This window comes from Theileria orientalis, chromosome 1 (assembly GCF_000740895.1).
Source record: "Theileria orientalis strain Shintoku DNA, chromosome 1, complete genome".
Lineage (NCBI taxonomy): Eukaryota > Apicomplexa > Aconoidasida > Piroplasmida > Theileriidae > Theileria > Theileria orientalis.
In genome coordinates this window covers 1,496,083-1,519,337 of record NC_025260.1, presented here as the reverse complement: position 1 = coordinate 1,519,337, position 23,255 = coordinate 1,496,083, and the positions used below count along the sequence as shown (strand labels likewise).

The window sequence follows — 23,255 nt, the reverse complement described above, 5'->3', positions numbered from 1 at the left end:
GGCGCCTGGAAATAGATCTAGCGCTGGTGTAGTACGTGGCTAACCTACCTGTTTACAAATTTGCTTCAACAGGTTCTAACTAGGTTCAAAGTGCTGGAAACCCTATTATGTGAATAGAATTCACAAGTTTTAGGTAAAAATTGGGTAAACACTGAATTAAAATATCGACAGTAAAATTATTTGTAGCTAAACGGATTAGATTAATATCACACCCGATAGCAGCTATTATCTTATTGTATTTTATATAATAAACTTATGGTTAAGTTTACAGGCCTTTTTTGAAAAAAATCCGTTAAGCTTAAAGTCGAACTAAAGTAAATAGCATTGCAATTGGCCACTTTGGACGTCTAATGGGGCGGTCACTGCACCATAGCTACAACACATGATCTCGTTTTCGCCTTTATAGGCCCTTCAGTCTCCAGTTTTATTCAAACTTCGGGTGTGTATAATTTTTTTTATCTGCTCCCTTTTTTGCTGGGCTCCTTTTAGCCCAATTCCCCTTTTTATTCACTTACTTTACACCCTGTCCGACTTTTGATACTTTTACGTCCATTACACTTCTGTTTAATTTGATAACTGTTTCGACCCTTTTAAATTTTTCTTACTTTGCGCTTGTTATGGTCTTCTTTAATTTATTACCATTTTATATTATTTTATTTTTATACCTTATTTTTTTCATGTTACTTCTTTTTTCTTGTTTTTATTTGTTCATTTCCTTTTTCTGTTTTTATCTGTCGTTCTGATTCTTTTTACACATTTAACTTTACTTTGTCCTTGTTAACTTATTTCACACCCGATCCTTCCACTAACTTCCTATCCTTTTATTCCTGCCTGTATTCTATTTTCATTTTTTGTGTACTTATCTAGCCTTCTGCTCTCTCATTCTATCTGAAGTACACTTATAATTCCCTTTATATTATCTACCTGTTACTGGTTTACTATATGCGCTGTGTGTAGTATATTATTATCGGCATGACATTAAAAACATTAATTTTAGACTCAGTTGGTTACTCTTCGCAGCGACAGGTCTCCTCTTTCCTGTAAGACTCCCTTCTTTATCAGCACGCTGATTGCTTGCTGTGCGTATTGCAGCTGCATTGACTGTTTCTGTAATTCGCTCAGCAGGAACCTTCTCGTTATTCTCTGTCCCTTCTTCAGCCTCATCAGTATCATCTCTTCGCACGTCTTAACTTTTTTCTGATCTTCTGTCGACAGCGACTCGACATTTAACACCATTTTCATCGACTCTCCTGTCGATGCTGTAAACAGCTGCAGTGCCATCTGCACATGTTTTTCTGTTGCTATTGGTGACAGCTCCATTCTTGCTAGGCTTTCTGATATTCTCACCAGCGACTCCAATTGTCTCAGTGTGATTGGTATCTTTTTTATGTTCGACCTCTTATCTTCTCTGGATTCTCTTCTTTTCTGAACATAGTAGTTCCTCAGTGAATCCTTTGCTTCGCTCGACAACATTGGATTCACCACTTGCTTACTGTACTGGATAAATCTCCTCAATTTAGTTGCACTTATGGGCCCAGTTATTGTTTTTTTCTACACAAGTTTAAGTTATTTTACTTTACTTTGTACTGATTTAAGTGCTGAGTTATGATAGTGTTGTGCCATACATATTTATATATGTTGTGCCATACATATTTATATATGTTGAACCGTATGTTATTACATAATACTATACCATACATTATTACATATATAGATAATTGTATATGTATCTTATAATTACCTTCTAAATATTGCTTCTATAACTACTTAATTGCTTACATTTTGATTATGTAATGAAAGTATATGTTTACACAGTGTTTTATCATGATTGACGTCCTCGGCGTCCTTTAACATGAATATCAAGTCAAATCTACAACAATGTATTATTCGTTGTCACTTTATGCATTGACAGACTTGTCTTATATATTACTAATAGCTGTGTCATTACCTCGATAATATAGTAGTTTTGAAGTCGTGCTGTTCGCTGTTGTCCTGATAGTTGTTGTATGATCCTAGCAGTGGGTTTGCTGCTGCTATCACTGAGCACCTCGTGTTCAGAACAGTGGTGATTCCTGCCTTGCTGATACTTATTGTCTGCTGTTCCATTGCTTCGTGGATTGCCACTGCGTCGTCTGGCCTCATTTTATCAAACTCGTCCACGCACACCACTCCGCCGTCTGCCAACACCATTGCTCCTCCTTCCAGTGAGAACACTCCCATACTGTCTCTCACCACTGCCGCTGTGAGACCTGCCGCACTACTTCCCTTTCCTGTTATATTTGTTATTGGTATTGTTGTTGTTATTGTTAGTATTGATATTGTTGATATTAGCATTATTAATAATTTTATTGTTAGCATTATTGTTATTGTAATATTGTTATGTGAAATCACTTACCTGATGTGTACACTGATATTGGAGCTATGTAATCTACGAATTTGAGTACTTGCGACTTTGCTACTGATGGGTCACCGAGAATCAGGACGTTGATATCTCCACGTAGCTTAGTTCCGTTTCCTATTTCCTTCCTCGTCCCACCAAATAGAGCACACGCGCACGCCTTTTTCACGTCCTCCAGACCATACAGACTTGGTGCAATTGACCTAAATTTGTTTATTAGAATCAATTGGACAGTCAATAGCTGTGGAAATAGCACTATCTATGTATTTATTGTTATTTGTACCAATAACAATAGTATGCATGTATGTGTGTTGTGTACACTTACTTGAATATTTGGTCATGTATGTCCGGCTGTGACGCCAGCAACACTAAGTCGTTTGTTTCGTCAATATCAAACTCATAACTTTCAGATACATTCTGCTTCTGTATGCCTACTCGTTGATTATTAGTTAACATTGTGGCATATGATATATACTTATAAGGGCGTATACATACGCGTACACTCCAGCCATGAATATTTACACTGTTAACTCACCCAGCACGTGGAGGTATGAACTGTTGAGGCCTGTTTGCGAACCGTTGATTGTGTTTGAGTAGTTCGTGAGCACTCCATGGGCGTATATACGGTCGCCCGGAATCACCTTGTCGCACAGGTAACGCGTGACGTTTAACTGCAGGTGCCTGGGCATGTCCCCCGTGGGCACGTCCTCCGCCAGCTCCTGGATCTTCAGCGATTGCACGTCCACGAACTGGCACTCGTTGACCACTATCACGTACGGGTTCTAAATTTGCGTAAGTTTGCGATCCGACTCACCTGCGCCGATAGGCATCCCAGCTGCTGCTCTGCGTTCTGGTTTCCCATGCTCTTTATTGCGCTCGAGTACCTGCACGTTCTCGGTATGTTCGGCTTCGAAATCCACAGCGGCACCTCCAGCTTCATTTTATGGCCGCAGAACCTGCACTGTATTGTGCACAGCCTCATCTTGTGCTGCGTTCTGTTCGCCTGGATTATGATTCCTGGCACCACCACGAACCTCTCCTGCTTATTCGAGAGCAGCTTCCTTATCTTCGTGGGCTTACAGAACGTGTTCAGCAGGTTAATTTGTATGAAGTTGAAGCTGTCGTTCTCCTCATGGACGTTGTACGAGTTTAGATGCAGTTTACATACGTCGTAGCACACCCTCTCGATTGTGGACAGGTATATCAGCGGCCTCTCCGTTAAAACCTACATTTTCGTCATTTACGCTAATATGCTGCTTTTACTTATACTATATCTAAAATGTGTAAGCATAGGCCTCCAATCCCTACCTTAACTAGCTCCTGAGCGTAAAATGAGGGCAATTTGTTTTGATTCAGGTTGTTTGCCTCTTCGTTGTTCGCTTCTCGCAGCTGCTTTGTCATAGAATCCTCCTCGCGCTCAGTGGCGCCGTCGACCACGTTCTGGAACTGAAAGAGGTCGTCCAGCTTCAGCTCCAACAAATAGTTGTTGTTTTTCAGGTTTTCCAGCAGCGTCCTTTTTAATTTTCCCTGCTGTAGTGAACTAGAGGAGTACGCGTTTAGAAAAGTGCTAAAATACGTGTAAACGCTGTCTAGGGATGGCAGATTGTTCGGCAACTTCAGATACTCTTCGTTAATCGCTCTTGAGTAGCTGGTGTTGTACACTCTTCCTTCCTGCAATCCCAGCATCTTAGATTAACGCAAATACCAAGGGTGATATTAAATTTATAAAAGTGGTTTTCTTCTTAGTTTAAGTCACAATTGGGGTATGGTGTGTTAACACTCCAAACGCAGAGTAAATACGATTAAATTCCTATCTTTGGGCTTCCGTCTTCTCCCAGGCCCACTTTATTTTTATTTTAAAACACTTTTGTCTTATTTATTTTTCCTCACCACCCTGTTTATCCAAATGTGTTATAGTGTGTTGCTGGTTTCCCCTATATCTTTTAATTTAATTATTTATTCAAGTATTCCATTCCATATTTACCTTCTTGTTCTTCTCATGTTCGTATTTTAATTTTTTATAAATTGTTCTAATGTGTTTACCTTTTTTAATGTTTTTCTTCGTGTTGTGTTAAACGACATCACTTTCTCATATTCTTACTGTCACCCCTATTTCCCCTCATTTACTTACTATATACACTCATTTATTGTTACAACATTATAAATCTTATTGGCTACTAAGGTTCTGGATCCTTTTGTATATTTGAAGTGAGACTGATATTGTGGCCTTTACTCTCCACCAATATCCTCTTCGAATCCAGTATAACTGCACATCTCTGCTACAGCTCTTTTCTCCCCTCTGAACGGCAACTGTTATCACTGCGACTACTGCTGCTGTAACTAATAGTGTAACTACCACTGCTGTAACTAATAGTGTAACTACCACTGCCAATATAGTCACTACTGTAACTATTACTAATACAACCAATACTACTTGTACTAATGTTGGTATCGCTGTAACTACTTCTGCTAGTGTAACTACTAACAACTACTAGCGACGCTACTGCCTACCTTAATTGGGAAGTTTGAACATATTGGACACATCCACGTGCTGCTTTCGTCTTTGCTCGGTGCGCCACATAGTTCCGGCTTGGCGTCGTTTAGGTTGTATCTGGTCTTCGGCTTAAATGCGTTCGGCAGGCAGTCGTAGTGCCACACCCGGTCGCAGCCCTCCGTGTCGCACAGGATCACCTCTCCTCCCCTCAGGCAGTGGTAGCACAGAAAGTCGTGTCTCAGTCCCAGCAACTTCGACATGTTTCCTACCATTTTTCTTGAAAACTGCTGATTTCTTATCTGCACCCTTTCATTCTTATAGTTTCTCAACTCACTCAACACCTTCCTATTCAACTGATCGAATCCGTTCTTCTCGTCCTTTTCACTCTCGTACTTTTTCTCCTCGTCTTCTTCACACACCTTTCCGTCATCCTCTTCCTTTCTCTCCCTTTTAAACTTTATGTATTGCAGTATTGTGGTCAGCAGCGATATCATTATGACGTTAGAATAATAGATGTGCTTGTTTATCTGTTGTTCTTGTAGCAAATGAACCAGTAGTTCCTCGAACTTTCCGTACGTTTCCAGCAAACTTCCAAGGTGTATCTCATCTTCACTGAAAACGCTTTTGATGATTAACAGCATTTCCAGCTCCTTACTCTCCTTATCTGATACTTGTCTCTTGCCAGTCCTTTCACTTGTGTTAACGTTAGTGTTGCCATTAGTGCCAGTGTTAGTGTTAGTGCTGTTTTTACTGTTGCCATTAGTAACAGTGTTGCCATTAGTGCCAGTGTTAGTGTTAGTGCTGTTTTTACTGTTGCCATTAGTAACAGTGTTGCCATTAGTGCCAGTGTTAGTGTTAGTGCTGTTTTTACTGCTACCATTTCTACTAGTTTTGCCATTAGTGTTAATGCCAGTGTTAGTGCTGGTGTTTCGGTTGTCGTTTCTGTCAGTATTGGCGGCATTGCTAGTTTTGGCACTGCCACGAGTGCTAGTGTTAGTGCTAGTGTTAGTGATAGTGTTACCGGTGTTACCACTGCTATTTATGCACGTGTAATTCTCTTCAAATACCTTCCTCTTTTTATTGCTGCCACGTTCCAACTCAGTATCATAGTGATCCTCACAATCAGAATCAAACAAACATGGCTCCTTATTCGTCCTTACGCTCCTCTTATCTCTATCAAACTTACTTTTCTCACTTAACTGATCTGAAGTTCTTTCTAGATTTGTTGGCAATGTTATGAAGTCGTTATCGTCTGAGAACAACTCATCTGATCCGTCTGTCAGATAGTACCCTAGTAAATCCTTCGATGGCAGTGGTATTGGTATTCCCATGAAACTATCCGCATGATCATTGTTCAATATATTATCTAAATACTTTACTCTTTTACTCAGTTCCGAGTCACAACTACTACTTTTACTGTTTTTAATGCATTTTCTCTTACTACTACTACTTCCCGAACTACTCTTGGCACTGTTTTTATTTTGGTTGCTGTTGGTGTTTTTAGTATTATCGTTATCGTTGCTGTTATTTACGTGGTTGTTACTCTTGCTATTGTTGTTGTTATTGCAGCTGTTGACTTGGTTGTTACTCTTATTGATAGTACTAGCGATATTGTTACTGGTATTATTGCTATTGTTGTTGTCGTTGCTATTGCTGTTGTTACTGACGCTATTGTTATCGTTGCTGCTACTACTTCCTCTACTGTTAAACAGTCCTAGGTTATATATATCCTCTGCTGCTCTTATTGAAGTGTCGTAGCTGCCATCGACACACTGGTAGTATGAGTTACTGATGTATTCGCCTATATATTAATTAGCCGATGCCTGCTGTTGTTAAATAATTATGTTTGTAATAAGTACTGTTGCTATCTATTTGTACTAACTGGTAACTTCACACTATATACCAGGGTCCTAATCATCGGTGCTCACCTGAAAATAACACCTTTGGGTCTCCTATTGGATGCGGCGACTTCAGGTGTATTATGTCCTCATCCCTCGCGTACTTCGTTGGGTACGAATAGCTTCCTCTCGAAAACGGGTCCGACTTCCAATTCGTTATGAACACCTGCACTGGGTACACCTTCCTTTCCAGGCTAAACATTCTGTGCAGCAACTCCAGGCACCTCATCAACAACTTCTCCTTCGACACCTTTATGAAGCACTTGCTAAATGGCGGAAACGAGTGCGCCAAGAGGCACCCCTTCTTTCCGTATGCGTCCAAATTCATAAACTGGAACGAGCTATCCAGGCAGTTGAACTGCAGCTCCTGTTTTGGCCAAAATACGTCACACGGCTTAAACCTCATTATGATCTTATTATGGTATCCCATATCATAGTTCCTTAGCGATTTTGTTTTATTTTCATCCAGTTTTGGCTCAAATTCTATTTCAGTCACCAATGAATTCGGCACAGTCACCAACACATATTTAGCGTATATCCTTTTTATTTCATCTTGTTCTTCTTGTTGATGTTGATGTTCTTGTTCTTGTCCCCCGTGATGTTGATGTTGTTGTTCTTGTCGAAGTTTTCTGGTTGATTTTCTTTGTTGCACCTGTTCTTGTTGATGTTGCTGCAGCAGGTTAACTATTTTTTCATATTTTTCCAATTTTTTTTGTTCCGCTTGTTTGTGCACACTCAGGTTTTCTCCTTGTAACTTCTTATTCATATTTCTCCCCAGTTTACCCTTTCCAATCCAATTTAAATCCATGTGCCTAAGACTGTTTAAACTAGCGTTTTCCAACTTATTACCAATATCGCCAGCAGTACTACCGGGAGCACTACCAGCTGCATAGCCGGCAATACGGCCACCAATACTAAAAGCAGTGTCGTGGCCTACACTCATACCATAATCATCCTCTCCGCTGTCATACAACGTGTAGTCGGTGAAGTTCGTCACTCGTGCGTCCCTGTCAACCTTATTGAACCTTGTGGTGGAGTTCCTATTGTATCTCACTGTCAACTCAATACTGTAGTCCCCAACGTCTTCCTCAGCGTTACCAGACTCCGACTTCTTCTCCTCCGACTTAACATTGCTGCCCTTATGGGCCTTTTTCACGTCCTGTATTTTTATTTTCGTCAACTTTGTATTTAGGTATATACTTGTTTTTATATTTTTAATCAGATGGTTTAGCAGCCATCCCCAGCCGTTTATCACTAGCTTGTCTGAATCAGACTTGCCGTCAAATCTCGATACACTCAGCTTCGTATATTTGTCAAACTGCCTCCTTATGTTCCTAACGTAGTTGTTTAGCGTCCTTTCGTTCATCTTGAAGGGCCTGATTTCCACGTCGTTTTCCTCTAGTGCACCAACTGTGCCTTCACCGCTGTTCCTGGATATACCTGTACCACTGCCGCCACTATTACTAATTCCAACTACTAAAGTACTATCCTCAATGCCATTACTCACTGGCACGTCTCCTTTTACTGACGATTCGGCCCTTTCTGACTCATTTACTTTTTCAAACTTAAAATGTAGTGGGCTAAACGACGCTGGTAGCTTACACATCGATGTGCACGTCTCCCTCATGTCTGAGTTATATCCTAGCCGCGACTGCATTATTGCGAACAACAGCTTTTCTTCCGTCTCACTCAACCCGTAGTTGAGCTCCTTCTTCACTTCTTCCAGCAACTCCACGTAGATTGCTATGTATATGTCCCACAGACTCAGGAATTTACTTTTTCCTTGTTTTATCAATTCTTCAATTCCTCTTATTTTTATTTTACTCCATATTATTCTCTTTTCTTTCGCCTCACTTCCTTCCGTGTTACTAAATTCATTCTTTGCTGCTTTACTTTTATTTCTTTCTTCCAGTGGCCTATTTAAACTTTCATTATACAGTATAAACGAACTCAACTTTTTAATCCTTGTGCTCTTTCTGATACCAGCTGTTTGCTGTGTCACTGCAGTAGGTGTATTTGCTTCTTCGTGTTGCTCTACTTGTCGGCGTTGTCTGGTTGGTCGTGATCGTTCTTGTTGCACTTTGTGTTGTTCGTGTTGAAGTTGTTGTTGATCATCGTGTTGAAGTTGTTGTTGATGTCCTTGTGGGCGTTGTTGATCATAGTGCTGGTGTCGTTGCTGTTGACGTTGCTGTTGACGTTGCTGTCGTCGTTTTTCTTGCTCATCTTCATATTCACTGTCGTCCTCAGTGCCCTCCTCAATTTCGTCCTCGTTTGATTCGTTCTCATAATCCTCCACCTTAACACTGTTATAATCAACACTTTCAACTCCACTTATTTTACTGCTATCCATAACACTGTTACTAGTGTCATTTCCTGCGTCTGAAGCGCTACTTGAACTAAAACTGTAGTTGTTATTAAAACTGGCGTGATTGTCATCGAGTGTTGCTGCCGTCGTCGTCGTCATGTCGTTTAAATCCGGGCTGTTAACCATGTGCTTTTTTATAATTGTCAAATCACCGTCGCTAGTGCTCACATAATTGGCGTCAACGCCATTACGTTCACCATAAGAAACTCTATCAAAGTTACTGGTAGCACCTACACCTACGTCATTAGCAGTAACGCCATCAAAGTTACTGGTAACACCAGCAACTACGCTACTACCGTCACTGGCAACAAATGCTTCACCTTCCTCCTTGCGATCTTCGTTGCCGCTTACGCTTGCTGTGTCAATCGTCTTATCTGCGTACCTGTAGTCCGTGAAGAACTCGTGCGTCAGCTTATTGAAGACCTTCGACGTCCTCAGCAGCATGTGGTCCACCACCGTGTTCACCTTGACTACTGACAAAAAGTTTAGCTTCTTCCCCGTCGTTTCGTTGTACCAGTGCGTGTACAGTGTCGGCTCCCAGTTTGAAAAGCCCGAGATGTCTCCCACGTACGGCCTCAGCATCGACGCCAGACCCAGTATCGACTTATCTATCCCTCTCTTGTTCCTCACGTCCTTGTACGGGTTGAAGAGCATGTTCTTCTCGTACATGTCCGCCGTGTCTGACCCAAACGTGCCACTTCCCCTTTCAGCTTCCTCCTTGCTGCTCTGCTTTGATCCATTGCTGTCGTGCTCACTGCTACTGTGGTTTGCGATGCGACTAATGCTACCTCCGCCGCCAGTAAGCCCGTTTGCGCTACTTACATTATTCCACTCCCCCTTGTTCGACGAGAAGAACACGTTGTTGCAGTGCAAATAGTTCGGCCCTAGGTCTATGTTCATTTCCGGCAGGTTGACGCATTCCTCGTGGCACCTACTGCAATTCCTTTTCACTTCGACCTTCCCTTCCTGCCTTTCCCCGTTGTGGGCGCACATTTCTTCGTGTTCGTGCTTTACTGTAACCTTCGGGAAGTATGTCGTCAGCATTCTTCCTCCTATTCTGTTTCTCGCCTCGATCACTCCCACCTTCAGGTTCTGCTTCCTCAGGTAACTCGCCGCTCCCAGGCCTCCTACTCCTGCTCCTACTATTATTACGTCAAACTTTTCTTTGTCCTCTATTTCACCGAAATGTTTATAGTCGTACACTTCACTTTTACTCTCATCACTCGTGTTTCGAGCGGTAGTTTTACTATGTGTAACTGCAGTGTTTGTATTACTGCTAGCGTTATTAGTTGAAGCAGTGTTTGTATTACTGCTATCTTTATTGGTTAAAGCAGTGTTTGTATTACTGCTATCTTTATTGGTTGAAGCAGTGTTATTCGTGTTTTTGTTACGCATACTCACTATTGTGTTAACGTTTGTGTCAGTGTCCGTGTCAGTGCCAATGTCCTTTGTTGTAGCCGTGATTTTATTTTGTGTGTCAAGCGTGCTCGCGTGAATTTGTGTGTTATTCCTCTTTGTTGAGCCGCTACTGTTTACACTACTGCCTTCATGTGTGTCTTTTGTGTTTGTGTTGTTACCGCCTGTTTCAGCTGTGTTGCTGGTAACCTTGCTCTTGATAGCACTTTTGTGTTCATCTACATTGTTACAATCACTATTGTTTACAAGTTCATGATTTTTGTTCGACATTTTTGCTCCTGCCTGCCTCCTCTGCTCTGACTTCGCTGAGAACGTGTAGTACTCTGGAAGCGGAGGCGGGTCTATTATGCACCTCCTCAGCCTCTCCAGGTCCCAGTCCTTGCTTCGCGGACTAGTCGCCGCTATTTGTTTTTTATCCGGCGCTTTTTGCGTACTTTCCTTTGTGCTTTCGACGGCAATCCGCTTCGCCTTCTGCCTAGACTTCTTCCTCGGACTCTCTCCTGTCGTGATTGACCTCACTGACCTTATGATCACCTTTCTTATTGGCGTTTTCGTCGGGTCCTCCGGCTGCACGTCCTCGTACGACGAGTTAAGCATCACCGTTCTGTACTTGTTGCGCGCTATGATCGAGTCCTTGTTGAACTTGTTTTGCAGGATGTTCACCAGCTTCAGCAGCCGTATCGTGTTCGTCATGTGTATCTCGTCCTTGCTCTCGAAGTACCTCGGCTGGTCGTACTTGAACGTGCTCGTGTCCCCGATCCTTTCCGTCAGTATTATTATGTTGTTCTTGCTCAGTCTTCTGTCCATGAAGGAGTAGAAGTAGTTCCTCATGTCTATTGCTGACCTGTATGCTGCGTTGATCCCTCCGTCTCTTATCAGGAATGTCATTTCCAGGAAGCGGCATTTGAGCAGCTTTCTTATCCATTCTCTCTTCTGTGCGTCCTTCAGCGCTGCCAGCTCCGTTCGCAGGTACATGTATTCTTCGCTGCCCACTGGCTCTCTGCTCTTTAAGTCGTATTTCGATGAGGTTCCTTCTTGCCTTTCCTCATCGTCTTCGTCTTCTCTCCATTGATCCTCCTCCCTTCCACTATCCGTGGTTGCTGCTGCCAATATTACTCGCATTCTCAGCTTCATTGACACTCCTGTTTTATTCCATATTGGATATATGTACTCCACTTCAAATCTGCTCTTCAGTTTTCTTAGGACGTTAACTATGTTTGCTGGGCTGATGTACTTGTCGTAGTTACTCAGGGCTACCTTTTCGTTTATTTTTGACCAGTCGACTATCCTCGAGTACGTTGTTTCCTGCGTTTCGGGGTTGTTTTCCTTGCTCTCTTCGTTCTCACTGTTTATACCGGCCTCCTTTCCTTGCGAATCTGATGAATTTGATGTGTATTTGTGTGTGTTTTCATCATTTTCCGGGGTCTTTCTTCTTAATTTTAGTAAATATTCATTTTCGGTATTCCTTTTTCTGGTCACTTTCTCTTCATTTTTTACTTCAGAACCTCTGTTGCGCCTTTTCAGTCTGCTTCTGCTCCAAGTACTCTCACTTTCTAAGGTATTAGAACTTTCCGACTCCAACTCCCTTCTACTTCTCTTGAGTTCTCTTTTGGCTCTTGTAACAGCTTGTTCCTTGGTTGAATTGTTGCTTAAGTCTACTTTGTTTACTTCTTCTTCCCTAGCTTTGCCTATGGTACAACTGGTTGAAGGTAGTAAACCATGTAACTCTTCTCTCTGTTTATCCGTCAATGAAATATATAAAAATAACCATTTATATTTTTCATCTTCGTTCATACTTTATGTAGTTTTAATTCCTCTTTGTTTTATTTTTATCATTATTACTTAGTTATATTGCTTAAAATTACAACAAATTATTAAATTTCACCATCTTCTTGTTTTGATTATTGAAGATAAATTTGTATTAAGTGTTTTTGGTTTCAATTTCATGAATTGGAGGTCTGTGATTGTGTTAAAATTTCTCCTTCATGATCAGAACTACACATGGAGCCGCTTCATATTTTCTGCTTAAAATAGCATCAATATGTGCCCCTGCCTACTGTTTAATTTTTTGCTCTCCAACGAGGCCATATATATTACATAAAATCCAATTATTTGCTCCTTTTTGCTCTTGTTGTAGTGTCATTCTTGGAATCCTCCTGACACATTTTACTCTTTTTACGAGTTTTCCTTATTTTACACACTTTTTTATATAATTATTTACTGGATATTTCTAATGCCACTTAAATTATAAAATGCTATAAATTCGTCTTCCAATTCGTTCCCTGCTTCAGTATGTATCCCAGGTTGTTTACTGACAATTATCATTAGTTTTTAACTATAATTTCTTAGCTTTTGAGTTACCTCTGTATACTAGCTCCTCTGCTTCCATTGTTGATTTGTTTTTACTGATTACATCTCTTGCCAGTTGGCACATTTCCTATAAATCCGTTATGTTTTGTCTTATTTTCTTACGTAATTCGGTATGACTCCCGTTTTATTATTTAGCAGTGTCTTTAACTCGTTTATGAATATTTTAATCAGGTCCTTCTTTCCCTTTTTATCATTTATGCTCTGCACACTGCTGCTTTCAAATATGTTCATAAAGGTCGGATAGTACACTGTGTTTTTAAACACTTCGACAACGTCCTTTACGTGTTCCTTTGTTACTACTTTCATTAAGTCTCCTCTCGCCCGGCTCTACATTTACCGTTTACCGATACTTATTACTCCTATATACCTACTCTATGTCTACACTTGTTTAATTTACTATTACCTGGCACAATCTTATTAGTCCTTGCAGTTGCCTCGTCGTTAATTTTAGTATATTTGTGTTATCTTTATTCAATTCTATCAGTTCTTTAAAGAATAAATTTAATTCTTCCTTCGCTTCTTTTGTAAACGTTGGATTAATATACCTCCTTCCGTATTCAATATACTCATTAATGAGAATATTATTCAAAAAGTCGTATTTCTATACATTATTGCTACTTTTAGCATTAATACTATTACTATGGATTATAATTGACAATTTCTACTTTTACCGATCACCTACTGTAAATGACTTCAACTTCCTTATCAAGTCCGTTTCCTCATTTTTATTAACGTCATAATAATCATCGTAATCGCTTTTATCGTTTCTATTTATTCATTAATCCTTACATGCTTAACTTCTAATCCAAATACTGGTGTCATAACTATTAATAAAAAGTTACATCAAAAGAAAAACGAGATCAAATCTACTCAACAGGGTCTTCGACAGTTTAATATTATCCACTAGATTTTTACTAAAACTATAATAATTGTTAACTAATATAATTTTACTGTATTTATGCTTGTGTACCTATATATACTACAATTTTCTAATCAACATTGTGAATAATATTTGTTAACTAGTACTTAGTAATATTTAAATGTTTTCCATTAGCTAACAATATTCACTTATCTACATAACCAACTTGAACTTAGAGTGAATTGGATTTGCTGCACATATTAGTGTTGTCTGTGCCTTAAGTGTTTTAACTATTCCTCCTTTTGCGATGCTAACTCTTTGCGCTTCCATTACTTCCAACAATATGTCCTAAGTGTCGTCATTATCTGTTTAATTAACCACTTGTTAACGCACTATTTAATTAGCTAGGTGTGAATATCACTAATCCTTTACCGTTGAGTTTAACTTATCCAACTCGTCTATACAGAGCGTCGAATTGTTTAATAGCACAAGTATTCCCGCCTCCAGGTTAAACTCATTGTTATCCTTTACTAGTCCTGCTGTCAGCCCCGAGTTTGTGATATTTGATGCACTGACCATGTGATTGCCTATTGTTATTTTTATGTGTGTTTGTTTGTGTGTTTGTGAATGTGCGTGTTACTGTTTTTTAAGCTAATATTTCTAGATTTATCTATATCTTTCGACATACCTAGGGACGTTGATATGCACGATAACATGTGACTCTTTCCTACTCCTGGCTCTCCTATCAATAACACGTGAATAGTGCCTCTTTTTTTAATGTTTTTATACTCGTCGTAGATGTTGACTCCTCCCAGCAAACTCAGTAATAGTCCAACTAAATTAACACATATTAAATTTGTACCAATGCTACTATTGAATAACTAGTTGCTAGTACAATACATTTTGTAGTATACGCTAGTACAATACAGTATCTACTATTTTATATAGTTCCTCCTTCATGCTATGTCGTTCGTTACCTTTTTGATAATACTTTCCTTTTAAGCTTGGAAACAGCGATGTTGCCACCAAATAAAACCTATTCGGCTCGTTGTAGTATATGTCCTTTATGAACGTGTTGTAGTCCTCCTTTTCGCTGGCTCCTGAGCCACTGTTGTTGTTGACGATTATGCAGTTTTTATTGCTTATCACATTCACTGACACTGTGCTTAGGTACATTTTGTATATCAGCTTGTTGTCCTTGTACAGGTTTACGTTACTGGTCGTGTTCATTTTAATTATTCCGATTACGTTTAATACGTTTCCCAGGTTGTACCGACCTACCAAATCGTCTGCCACCTACCAATATCTATTAACCTTGCCTTTAATAACATCAAGTCCGGTGCCTTGTTACACACTTACTTGTATGTCCAGTACTGAATTTGTCTTTGAGGTATCCATACAGTTGTTTCTCAGCATGTACTCCTGCAACCTACAACCATCATTATCGCAATCTTTATGAGGTACCTTAGCGTTTGATAGATTGTCGTTATAACGTAGTGCCTGTTAATTATGAAGAATCTACTGTCGCAGCTTTTTTGTATGCATTTCGTCGGGGGATCGAACAGGCCCATCTTGAACCTTTTGAAGAAGCTCTTGTCGCACTTGCAGCACGTGAAGAGTGCTGAGGTCACCAGCGTCTTCGGCTTACTTATTCTGATGATCTGGCCCATTATTGAGGCCACGCATCCCACTGTATGGCTTCTCAGGTTTACAAACTTCGTCACCGGCTTGTAGTTGTACACTCTCACTATCACATTCTGGTTTTTAATTTCGTTGAAGTGAATGTATTTGTCCAATCCTTCTCCGTTTAACAGGTTATTCAGCTCATTGTCAGCCACTTCCTTCTTCATTGCATCGTAAATTGCATTAGCTTTATCGTTTACTGCATTTTCGTTGTTTACATTGTTAATTATCAAGTAGTCCTTTATCTTCATGTTCAAGCCAACGTTGTTTATTTTATTCAGATACATGCAACTGCTCTCTTCCTTCTTTTTCTCAGTGTCATCTTTGTTTGACCGGAGGTAGTAACAGGTGTAAATGTGCAAAGAGGCCGACATTGCTGAAAGCGTCAGCTCTGGAGTTGAATAGAAATCCTTCTTAAACGCCTCCACTGAGGGCGGCACGTCCAATTCTAACAGCTGTTCATAATTTAGTCTTAACACGTGCGTTTCAAAAAATTCCTCCTTGACCTACATGGCTGTTATCCACCAATTTTATTATCCATAAATAGGCATATAATTGTATAATTTCAAGTTAATTTATTTGTGTGTTTACATATAACCTGATTTGTAACAACAAACTCGTTATTTCTGTCTAAACTTACGGGTTCTATTAGGAGATTCCAGTGCGTCATAAAAAAGTTAACCCATTGGTCCAGACGCTTTTTAAACTCCGAAGCATCTAAATAACATCATTGGTGATGGATAATCCAATGTGTTTGAGCTAATGTGTGAATTTCTCTATTATGTAAGCAAATTACCTATTTCTAGATCGGATATATAGAGCTGCGATATGACACTAATAACGTCAGTAGAACTTGACATTCTAGTTATTTTGTGAATTCAACCTCAGTGTATTAATATTTGGAGGCAATATTGGAGTTTTTTAACTTAAAATTTAAATTAATTTTAGTTTAATATACATATTATCTAGTTGAGTCAATGAATTGATTTAAAAAGATATAAAAGTTAAATTGATGATACGAAAACATTGAAATGGACTAGAATTAATGGAAGAATAGAATATGTGTAAACACATTGGAATCTGGTTGCGTGAAGTGGTACCAAAAATCAGCCCAACGTAAAATTTAAAATTTACTTAATACCCATATGTAGTAATTTATCTTTCAAGATTAAAATGTTTTTATACTTTGTTTGTTCCTATTGAACTTGGTTTAAATCGTTTTCTGTATTATACTTGACTTGTATCTGTGATCACAATGGTATCCAATGATCCTTCCGGTTATTATAAGCTCCTGGGAGTATCTCCCGGTGCAGATGAAAGCACAATTAAAAAGCAGTATCGTAAGCTGGCCATGAAATATCACCCTGGTAAGAAATTGGCTACATACCGATTTACTAATCCGACTTTCAGATAAGAGCCAGGGGGATAAGGAAAAGGACGCGGAAATGTTTAAAAAGATTTCCCAGGCCTATGAAGTGTTGTCAGATAAGAAGAAGCGTTATGAATACGACAGTAAGTTTATGTTTAAGATTCAGATACGCTTTCATTAATTTCCTCTTTAACGCCGACTTTAGATAGCGCCACTTTTAATAATAATTTCGGCCACGGTGGGTTCGGACAAGATTTTGGCTTCGACGATGCTATGAAGATATTTCAGTCGGTTTTTAGTTCAGGGTAAGTACTGTGCTATTCATACAGCTGTGCACATCATCGAATGTGTATGTGCTTAAATACGCTCGCCTTATTCGACTTGTTAGACCATGGCAATTTGGAATCGATCTTGGAAATCCTAGAGATTTTGTTTTTGCCGACGATTTTGGGTGTTTTGATGACAATGGGCCAGATTTTTTTTCAAGTTTTACTCCTTTGGTGGTTTCCGAAGGGTTTTCCCGGGGTTAGTTTAAATAAATAAGATAGTAAACGATTAAATAACTGGTGACTATGGATCATTCGTTATTGTAACGAATTGTAAAATTAGTACAAGTAGTGTTTGTAACAATTATTAATACTGTTTTTAACATAAAAACCAGTACCTTTATTGTTTGTTACATAAATACCACCAGTATTCTTGATGTCAACGGTTCTGGTCCTTTAACTCTAATCTTGTTTAGGTGCATTTAAGAATTCGTCATTTTCTAGCTTTTCATCGAGCTCTGGGCACAGGGGAACGAGCTCATCGACGTCGACAACCACCAGGATCGTAAACAACAAGGTTTATAAAAGAACTGAAACTGTAACAAAAAATGCAGATGGTATGTATACAAATGCTTAATTTCAGCAGTTATTGTGTAAACACTAAAACCCGTAAAAAATATCTAATGTTACAAATTGTATTAAAGTAACAAATTACCCTAACCACAATGTTTTAGGTACTGTTCATAAGAAGGTAGTTGAGATTGAAGACGACGGTCACGGCAACGTATTAAGAAGAGAATTTGAAGATAATGGAAAGAAAAGATTAGAATCAAAAAAGTCCAAGAGGAAATAAACTTAAGTATAGTAGAGACTGTATCAGTAATTTTATATGTCAGTATCATTGTATACACCCTAACGTACAGTAACGTAAAAGTACTCGGTAATTTATTGACAAAAGTGTACTTGTGTATGTATATATATATATGTGTGTGTGTTTGTGTATGTATATATATATGTGTGTGTGTATATATATATATATATATATGTATGTGTGTATGTATTGACATATATAGGCATTTATGGATATGTATAAGCGTATAGATATTCATGGATACGTATATGCGTATGGGCATTCATGTCAGTATATGTATAAATGCGTATGTAATTGAATAATATACATAAATGTACAAGTGTTTACGTTTGCGTAAATGTGCATATTAGGAGATTATTCCACACACACGAAGGCGTCTTCTACCTCAAATGTCTTGTTTGAATCGTCCAGCTCCTTGACAATCTCGTCAACAGGCCTGTCCTTGTGCTCAGTCCATAGGTGCAGGTTATGCTTGGCGTTCAGCAGTACCACGTTGGTGATGTACCCGGTGCTGTCAAAATTCTTCAACTCGGTGAGCAGGGGCCCGGTGAACGTGTTGTAGAAGACGAGCTGCGACCCAGGAATGTCCTTCGCCTTGTCCCTGTCGTACAGCATGAAGGGCGTCATCGATAGCGCCTTCTCCTCGTCGCCCTGGATGTAAAACTCCTTGAAGAGCACCAAGGACCAGGTCAGGTGGTCTGACCAGGGGAGGAAGTTGTGTCCAATGTCCGCAGCCTTCACGCAGAGCACCAGCAGGAGCCACAGGTCCTCCTCGTTCTTCACAATGTCAAACTCCTGGCTCTCCCTCCTGTTCTTGACGTTGTTGACGTGCGCAAAGTGCGACTTCATGTCGGTCGCCAGCACCAGCTGAATCACCCTCTTCCTTATCATTTCCCACTCCTCCTTCGGAATTAGGCTGGAAAACTTAGAATGATACCTGATGATGTGGAATATCAGAGAGCAGTGGTAGTTCTCCAAAACACTGATGTCGTTGTATATCAACGACAGGGGATTCTCAGTTGCAATTACAAAGGAGTTTGTTTTGCCTATATCATCAATGCACTTACGAATACACACATGTACACGCACATATGTCTGTGTTTTAGGCATTATGCAAGTAAAAATACACCTTACATACTCATATGGTATAAACAAGTATTCATCCGTGTAATTGGGATGTTATGCTTACCTGGGTGTCCTACGTCGTGTCCTAGTGACGCCAAAATGAATGCGAACTCTTCGTATGGGTTAAACTTCCTAGAACTTGCTACAGCCTTCGCTAATATGGAACTCATATGTGCAACCTACGTGTCGTATGTGTGTAAGTATATATATGTTGTACACGTATGTTGCACTTATATAGTTGCTATATTAAATATCTCCATAAAAATAAATCATTTATAGAGACAATATATATGAATATGTATGTGTGTTGTGTTGGTGGCTGAATACACAAAGCAGTGATGTATCTCTAACACACCGCTATGCTAACAGTGTAATTGGATATTTTACTTACTGATGCTCCGTGCAGTGCGTTGTGGTACGGGTTCGGCATGTACATGTCCTGAATGTCCTTCAGCACCGGAACGAGGAGAGAGTTAAAAGTGCTGTGTATCTTGTCTCCGGCCTCCTTGAGCAGAACGCGTCCGAAGGACACGAGGGGCCCCTGCTCCAGCACCTGAGGCATGTTCGACAGCTCCAGTAGATCCAGATTCAGGTTTCTGCCCAGCTGAAGCAGGTACTCTTCGATTTTGTCGCTGTCCATTCTGGTCGAACGCCTGCTCTTGCCGATCGTCCAGCCCTTCTGGTCTGCTGCGCATAAATCATACTTAAGGTGGCTACGTCTATCTACATGACTAATATATGTGCTCTGTACCTGGCAGTGTGTTTGTGTTTGACAGCGAGTGGTTTGATGCTGCGTATTCTAGCAGGCTGTATTCTGCTGTTTTAAGTTCCCTGGTGAGGCCGTTCGTCAGGTCCGGCGCCGAGGCCCTCGAGCTAAGTCTGCTGAAGGCCGGGATCCTATCGAGGGGTCCTCGATCTGGGCTAGCGATTTCGGCTTTTAACATTTCGAACGTTTGCAGCAGCTCCTCTGGCGCCCCTGAGCGCCTCAGGTAGTTCTCTACGACTGCTACTGAGTTGTTCACTGATTCCTTGTCAGGCCTTGCTGCGTCCTTGTGATTTACCATGGCTTTTGCACTTTAGCGGCTCTATCTACTGTATTTTTACAATTTGTGCTTTTGCTTTAATCCTGATTTCGGTTTTATGATTTTTTAATCTGGTTTGCGTGATATGTTTTTATATCCTAATTAATTATTCGTTTTTACGAGTTTGCTATTTTTAGTGGAAACGTTTGCTATTTTAACTCCTAATTTATCCCTGGTATATGTTACAGTAATTCAAATTGAGAATTTGACTTATTGTTTAAAGGGTGATGCTACTTTAGGGTTCTTCGTATATTTTATTAAATTACTTACACATTGGACAACAAATATCTATATCACAAGTTTTAATTCATAATTGTTCATAGTTTATAAAAATGGTCAAGTTTTAATGTTAGTTTGTGAAAATACAAATATTAAACTTAGACATGTAACCGTTTGCGAAAGTTGAGAGCTGTTGTAGCAGCTGGATACTATACTTTCCGTGCTTTATGTGGAGTTTTAACTGGCTACTGGGTCCTGGTTTCGATTTTTAGCCTTTGATTGTAAGCTAAAACATTGAAATCTTCTAGTGCTACGAATCACTGAGAATATCCTTTCTATTTCTCAACAGGTGGAGTAAAACGAGAATTGACTAGCTTCTCGTGTTTATTTTTCAACTATGGCTATAAATTCATAAATCATATGGAACTAGAAACGGAATAACCGCAAATGTGGGAAGTTGGGCACGCAGGCTGAGCAATTTTACTTTTCTTTCCTCTCCATCCTCATAATTTTTCAAAATTACTCTCCAATATCTTTTAAAGCCGTTATAAATTCATCTATTTATATTTTTCGCAGTTTTTCAGTTTCCTTTTTCACGCTTCACCGAATTTACGTTATCATATACAGTACTCACATTAAAAAACATTAACCGTTCGATTCGACGATATTTCTGTCTTTACCTTCGGAATCTTTCCCTGTCGTTCTCTCCATTTTTTGCGATTCATGCCTCAGGTATCTGAGCGTATTTGTTAGAATGTCCCTCGCTGATGTTTACTTCGTAAAGTCAAACACATCTCCTTAAATATATCTTTTCTTACCTGTGTGCGTTAACTTCTGGGTATTTGTTCATCATGACGTTGATCATTGCCTTCGACCTTAAATCTTTGGACTTTTTATACTTATAAAACAGCTCGTCGAACAGGTACTACGGAATAGGTATTATTTGTTAAAATAGTTCCTATATTTACTGAATTTGTAAGTTTTTCTGTTCTAAATACACCATTCAATTGCTAATTACTTCTCACTTGCAGTGGATTTAGTAGAGGTATGCGGTCTCTGTACAGTGGCTTCCAGTCGTATGGGAACAGTGCCATCTGCCTTGCCATTTTAATGGATTTGAATATTTGTATTTGCTGCTTCCTCGTGGTTAAATTTAATCTTCTCGGCAATATTTGGCCGTCTTCGCTTACAAAGTTGTGTAAGACGTGCAGATCTAAAGTTACACATGAACAAATGGCACTGGAACAATGGTACTCAATACTACATTTCCAGCGTATTGAATGTGAATGTTGTTGTTATTACTAGTAGCATTAGTAGCAGTAGTTAAAGTAGTAATAGTAGCAGTAGTTAAAGTAGTAATAGTAGCAGTAGTTAAAGTAGTAATAGTAGCAGTAGTTAAAGTAGTAATAGTAGCAGTAGTTAAAGTAGTAGTAGTAGCAGTAGTTAAAGTAGTAATAGTAGCAGTAGTTAAAGTAGTAGTAGTAGCAGTAGTTAAAGTAGTAATAGTAGTAGCGGTAGTATTAGTAATAATGGTGGTAGCAGTAGTATTAGTAACTTCATGGTTATTTCCATGAGTTTATATGCTATAAATAGCTAGCCTTATTATGGAGTAATGATAGTTTGGCTGACCACACTATACTTTAACTAGCTGATATACGTGCGCTGCTTAAAACAACCTCTGAATGAAAATGGCCTTTTATGGTTCTGCAAAATCAACCTCTTGTCAATATCAGGATCCCAAAATCGTTCATTCTTATATTTCTGGAGTTAAAATAAGTTACAGTGAATGAGTAATGAATGACTCATAACTGAACAAAACTAAATATCTGTCGTGTTTACATAGTCTATATCATCTTCAGAGTCCTTTTGTGTGTCCTTTATGATGTCGAAGTTGTTTGATTCATTAAATTGCCTCAGTGACTTCTTTATCATTGATTTATACTTATATAGTTCAGCGCTACTCACTAGCCTACAAGATTGGTAAGTGTTAAGTCGGTATGTGTAGACAACGGATAACTATGTGTACGCGTGTGTGTATATATAAACTGACTTTGAGAGTTGATTGAATTCTGATGCGATTTGCAGCTTTAAATTCTGAATATTCTTAAACGGGTCCCAGTAAGGATCAATTTCAGATGATTTGTTGCAATTTAACTTGTTGCTCATGTCACTAAGGTTGCTTAAGTTGCTGGAAAACACTCTTTTAAACACTGAATTCACAATTTCATTCTCCTTCTTTGTCAGTTCCTGAATCTCTGGCGATTCTCTGGTTTCATCAGAGTAACCGTCAGCTTCTGCCCTCATTTTGTATATTTCAGTCATACACTCTTGATACAAAGCGTCAAAACTGCCCTCTTTGCTTATCTAAAAAATTATTTACGGAAAGGAGAATATGAGAATGACTAACACAAATAAGTAGTTCAAAGGTACCTTTTCTCTTTGTAAACTCTTCTGACTGTTTGAGTAATTGAATAATTGGTCGAAACTCTTAAATTTTTCATTTTGAGCAGTTTTTGGTAATTTCTTCGATTTTGTTGCGAAGAATCGATAATAGCATAAAATATTATTTGGCTTATATCTCAAGGACATTTTAAAAAACTAACAAGTTATTTCCATAATTTACAAAACAAATATTTGATATTTTAAGTTTTTCATCAGATGTGTAGTATTATTCGAGTATAAATCGAAAAGTGGTGTTGACCGAACACACTATAAAAGATATCATATTTAATTTGTCGAAATATAGACGCCGTGGTTTGTTTATTTTGTAAATAAAAATAGTTTGCTTGTAATAGTAGATCCTTCCAAATACTATCGGACGAGATTTAAAAATATAAATG

General features: G+C 39.1%; 6 protein-coding genes across 6 annotated transcripts; 1 reads left to right on the top strand and 5 right to left on the bottom strand.

Moving 5' to 3' along the window:
- Nucleotides 1-999: 999 nt before the first annotated feature.
- Nucleotides 1,000-4,084, bottom strand: TOT_010000623 (DNA replication licensing factor; the record flags this gene model as incomplete). Its single annotated transcript, XM_009691168.1, has 8 exons — nucleotides 1,000-1,551; nucleotides 1,780-1,870; nucleotides 1,949-2,249; nucleotides 2,396-2,601; nucleotides 2,724-2,829; nucleotides 2,934-3,180; nucleotides 3,213-3,623; nucleotides 3,707-4,084. 8 exons carry the CDS (start codon nucleotides 4,082-4,084, stop codon nucleotides 1,000-1,002), a joined length of 2,292 nt encoding a protein of 763 aa, XP_009689463.1.
- A 481-nt stretch (nucleotides 4,085-4,565) lies between these two features.
- On the bottom strand, nucleotides 4,566-12,365 carry TOT_010000622 (flavin-containing amine oxidase; the record flags this gene model as incomplete). Its single annotated transcript, XM_009691167.1, has 9 exons — nucleotides 4,566-4,697; nucleotides 4,910-5,260; nucleotides 5,312-6,380; nucleotides 6,603-6,693; nucleotides 6,821-7,375; nucleotides 7,859-10,076; nucleotides 10,176-11,499; nucleotides 11,545-11,605; nucleotides 11,660-12,365. The coding sequence occupies 9 exons, from the start codon at nucleotides 12,363-12,365 to the stop codon at nucleotides 4,566-4,568; spliced, it is 6,507 nt and encodes a 2,168-aa protein (XP_009689462.1).
- Nucleotides 12,366-12,826: 461 nt separating this feature from the next.
- On the bottom strand, nucleotides 12,827-16,343 carry TOT_010000621 (minichromosome maintenance protein; the record flags this gene model as incomplete). Its single annotated transcript, XM_009691166.1, has 14 exons — nucleotides 12,827-12,882; nucleotides 12,933-13,008; nucleotides 13,059-13,268; nucleotides 13,345-13,542; nucleotides 13,624-13,708; nucleotides 13,784-13,855; nucleotides 14,027-14,148; nucleotides 14,233-14,387; nucleotides 14,489-14,635; nucleotides 14,778-15,096; nucleotides 15,160-15,229; nucleotides 15,265-15,989; nucleotides 16,082-16,200; nucleotides 16,280-16,343. 14 exons carry the CDS (start codon nucleotides 16,341-16,343, stop codon nucleotides 12,827-12,829), a joined length of 2,418 nt encoding a protein of 805 aa, XP_009689461.1.
- A 395-nt stretch (nucleotides 16,344-16,738) lies between these two features.
- Nucleotides 16,739-17,971, top strand: TOT_010000620 (molecular chaperone DnaJ; the record flags this gene model as incomplete). The annotated part of the gene is made up of 6 exons (XM_009691165.1): nucleotides 16,739-16,850; nucleotides 16,894-16,995; nucleotides 17,058-17,157; nucleotides 17,241-17,377; nucleotides 17,595-17,735; nucleotides 17,853-17,971. 6 exons carry the CDS (start codon nucleotides 16,739-16,741, stop codon nucleotides 17,969-17,971), a joined length of 711 nt encoding a protein of 236 aa, XP_009689460.1.
- A 372-nt stretch (nucleotides 17,972-18,343) lies between these two features.
- On the bottom strand, nucleotides 18,344-20,178 carry TOT_010000619 (uncharacterized protein; the record flags this gene model as incomplete). Its single annotated transcript, XM_009691164.1, has 4 exons — nucleotides 18,344-19,035; nucleotides 19,179-19,293; nucleotides 19,506-19,837; nucleotides 19,866-20,178. 4 exons carry the CDS (start codon nucleotides 20,176-20,178, stop codon nucleotides 18,344-18,346), a joined length of 1,452 nt encoding a protein of 483 aa, XP_009689459.1.
- Nucleotides 20,179-21,060: 882 nt separating this feature from the next.
- On the bottom strand, nucleotides 21,061-23,004 carry TOT_010000618 (ribosomal protein S18; the record flags this gene model as incomplete). The annotated part of the gene is made up of 7 exons (XM_009691163.1): nucleotides 21,061-21,175; nucleotides 21,234-21,340; nucleotides 21,441-21,628; nucleotides 22,092-22,176; nucleotides 22,255-22,384; nucleotides 22,466-22,779; nucleotides 22,846-23,004. 7 exons carry the CDS (start codon nucleotides 23,002-23,004, stop codon nucleotides 21,061-21,063), a joined length of 1,098 nt encoding a protein of 365 aa, XP_009689458.1.
- Between the last annotated feature and the right edge of the window lie 251 nt (nucleotides 23,005-23,255).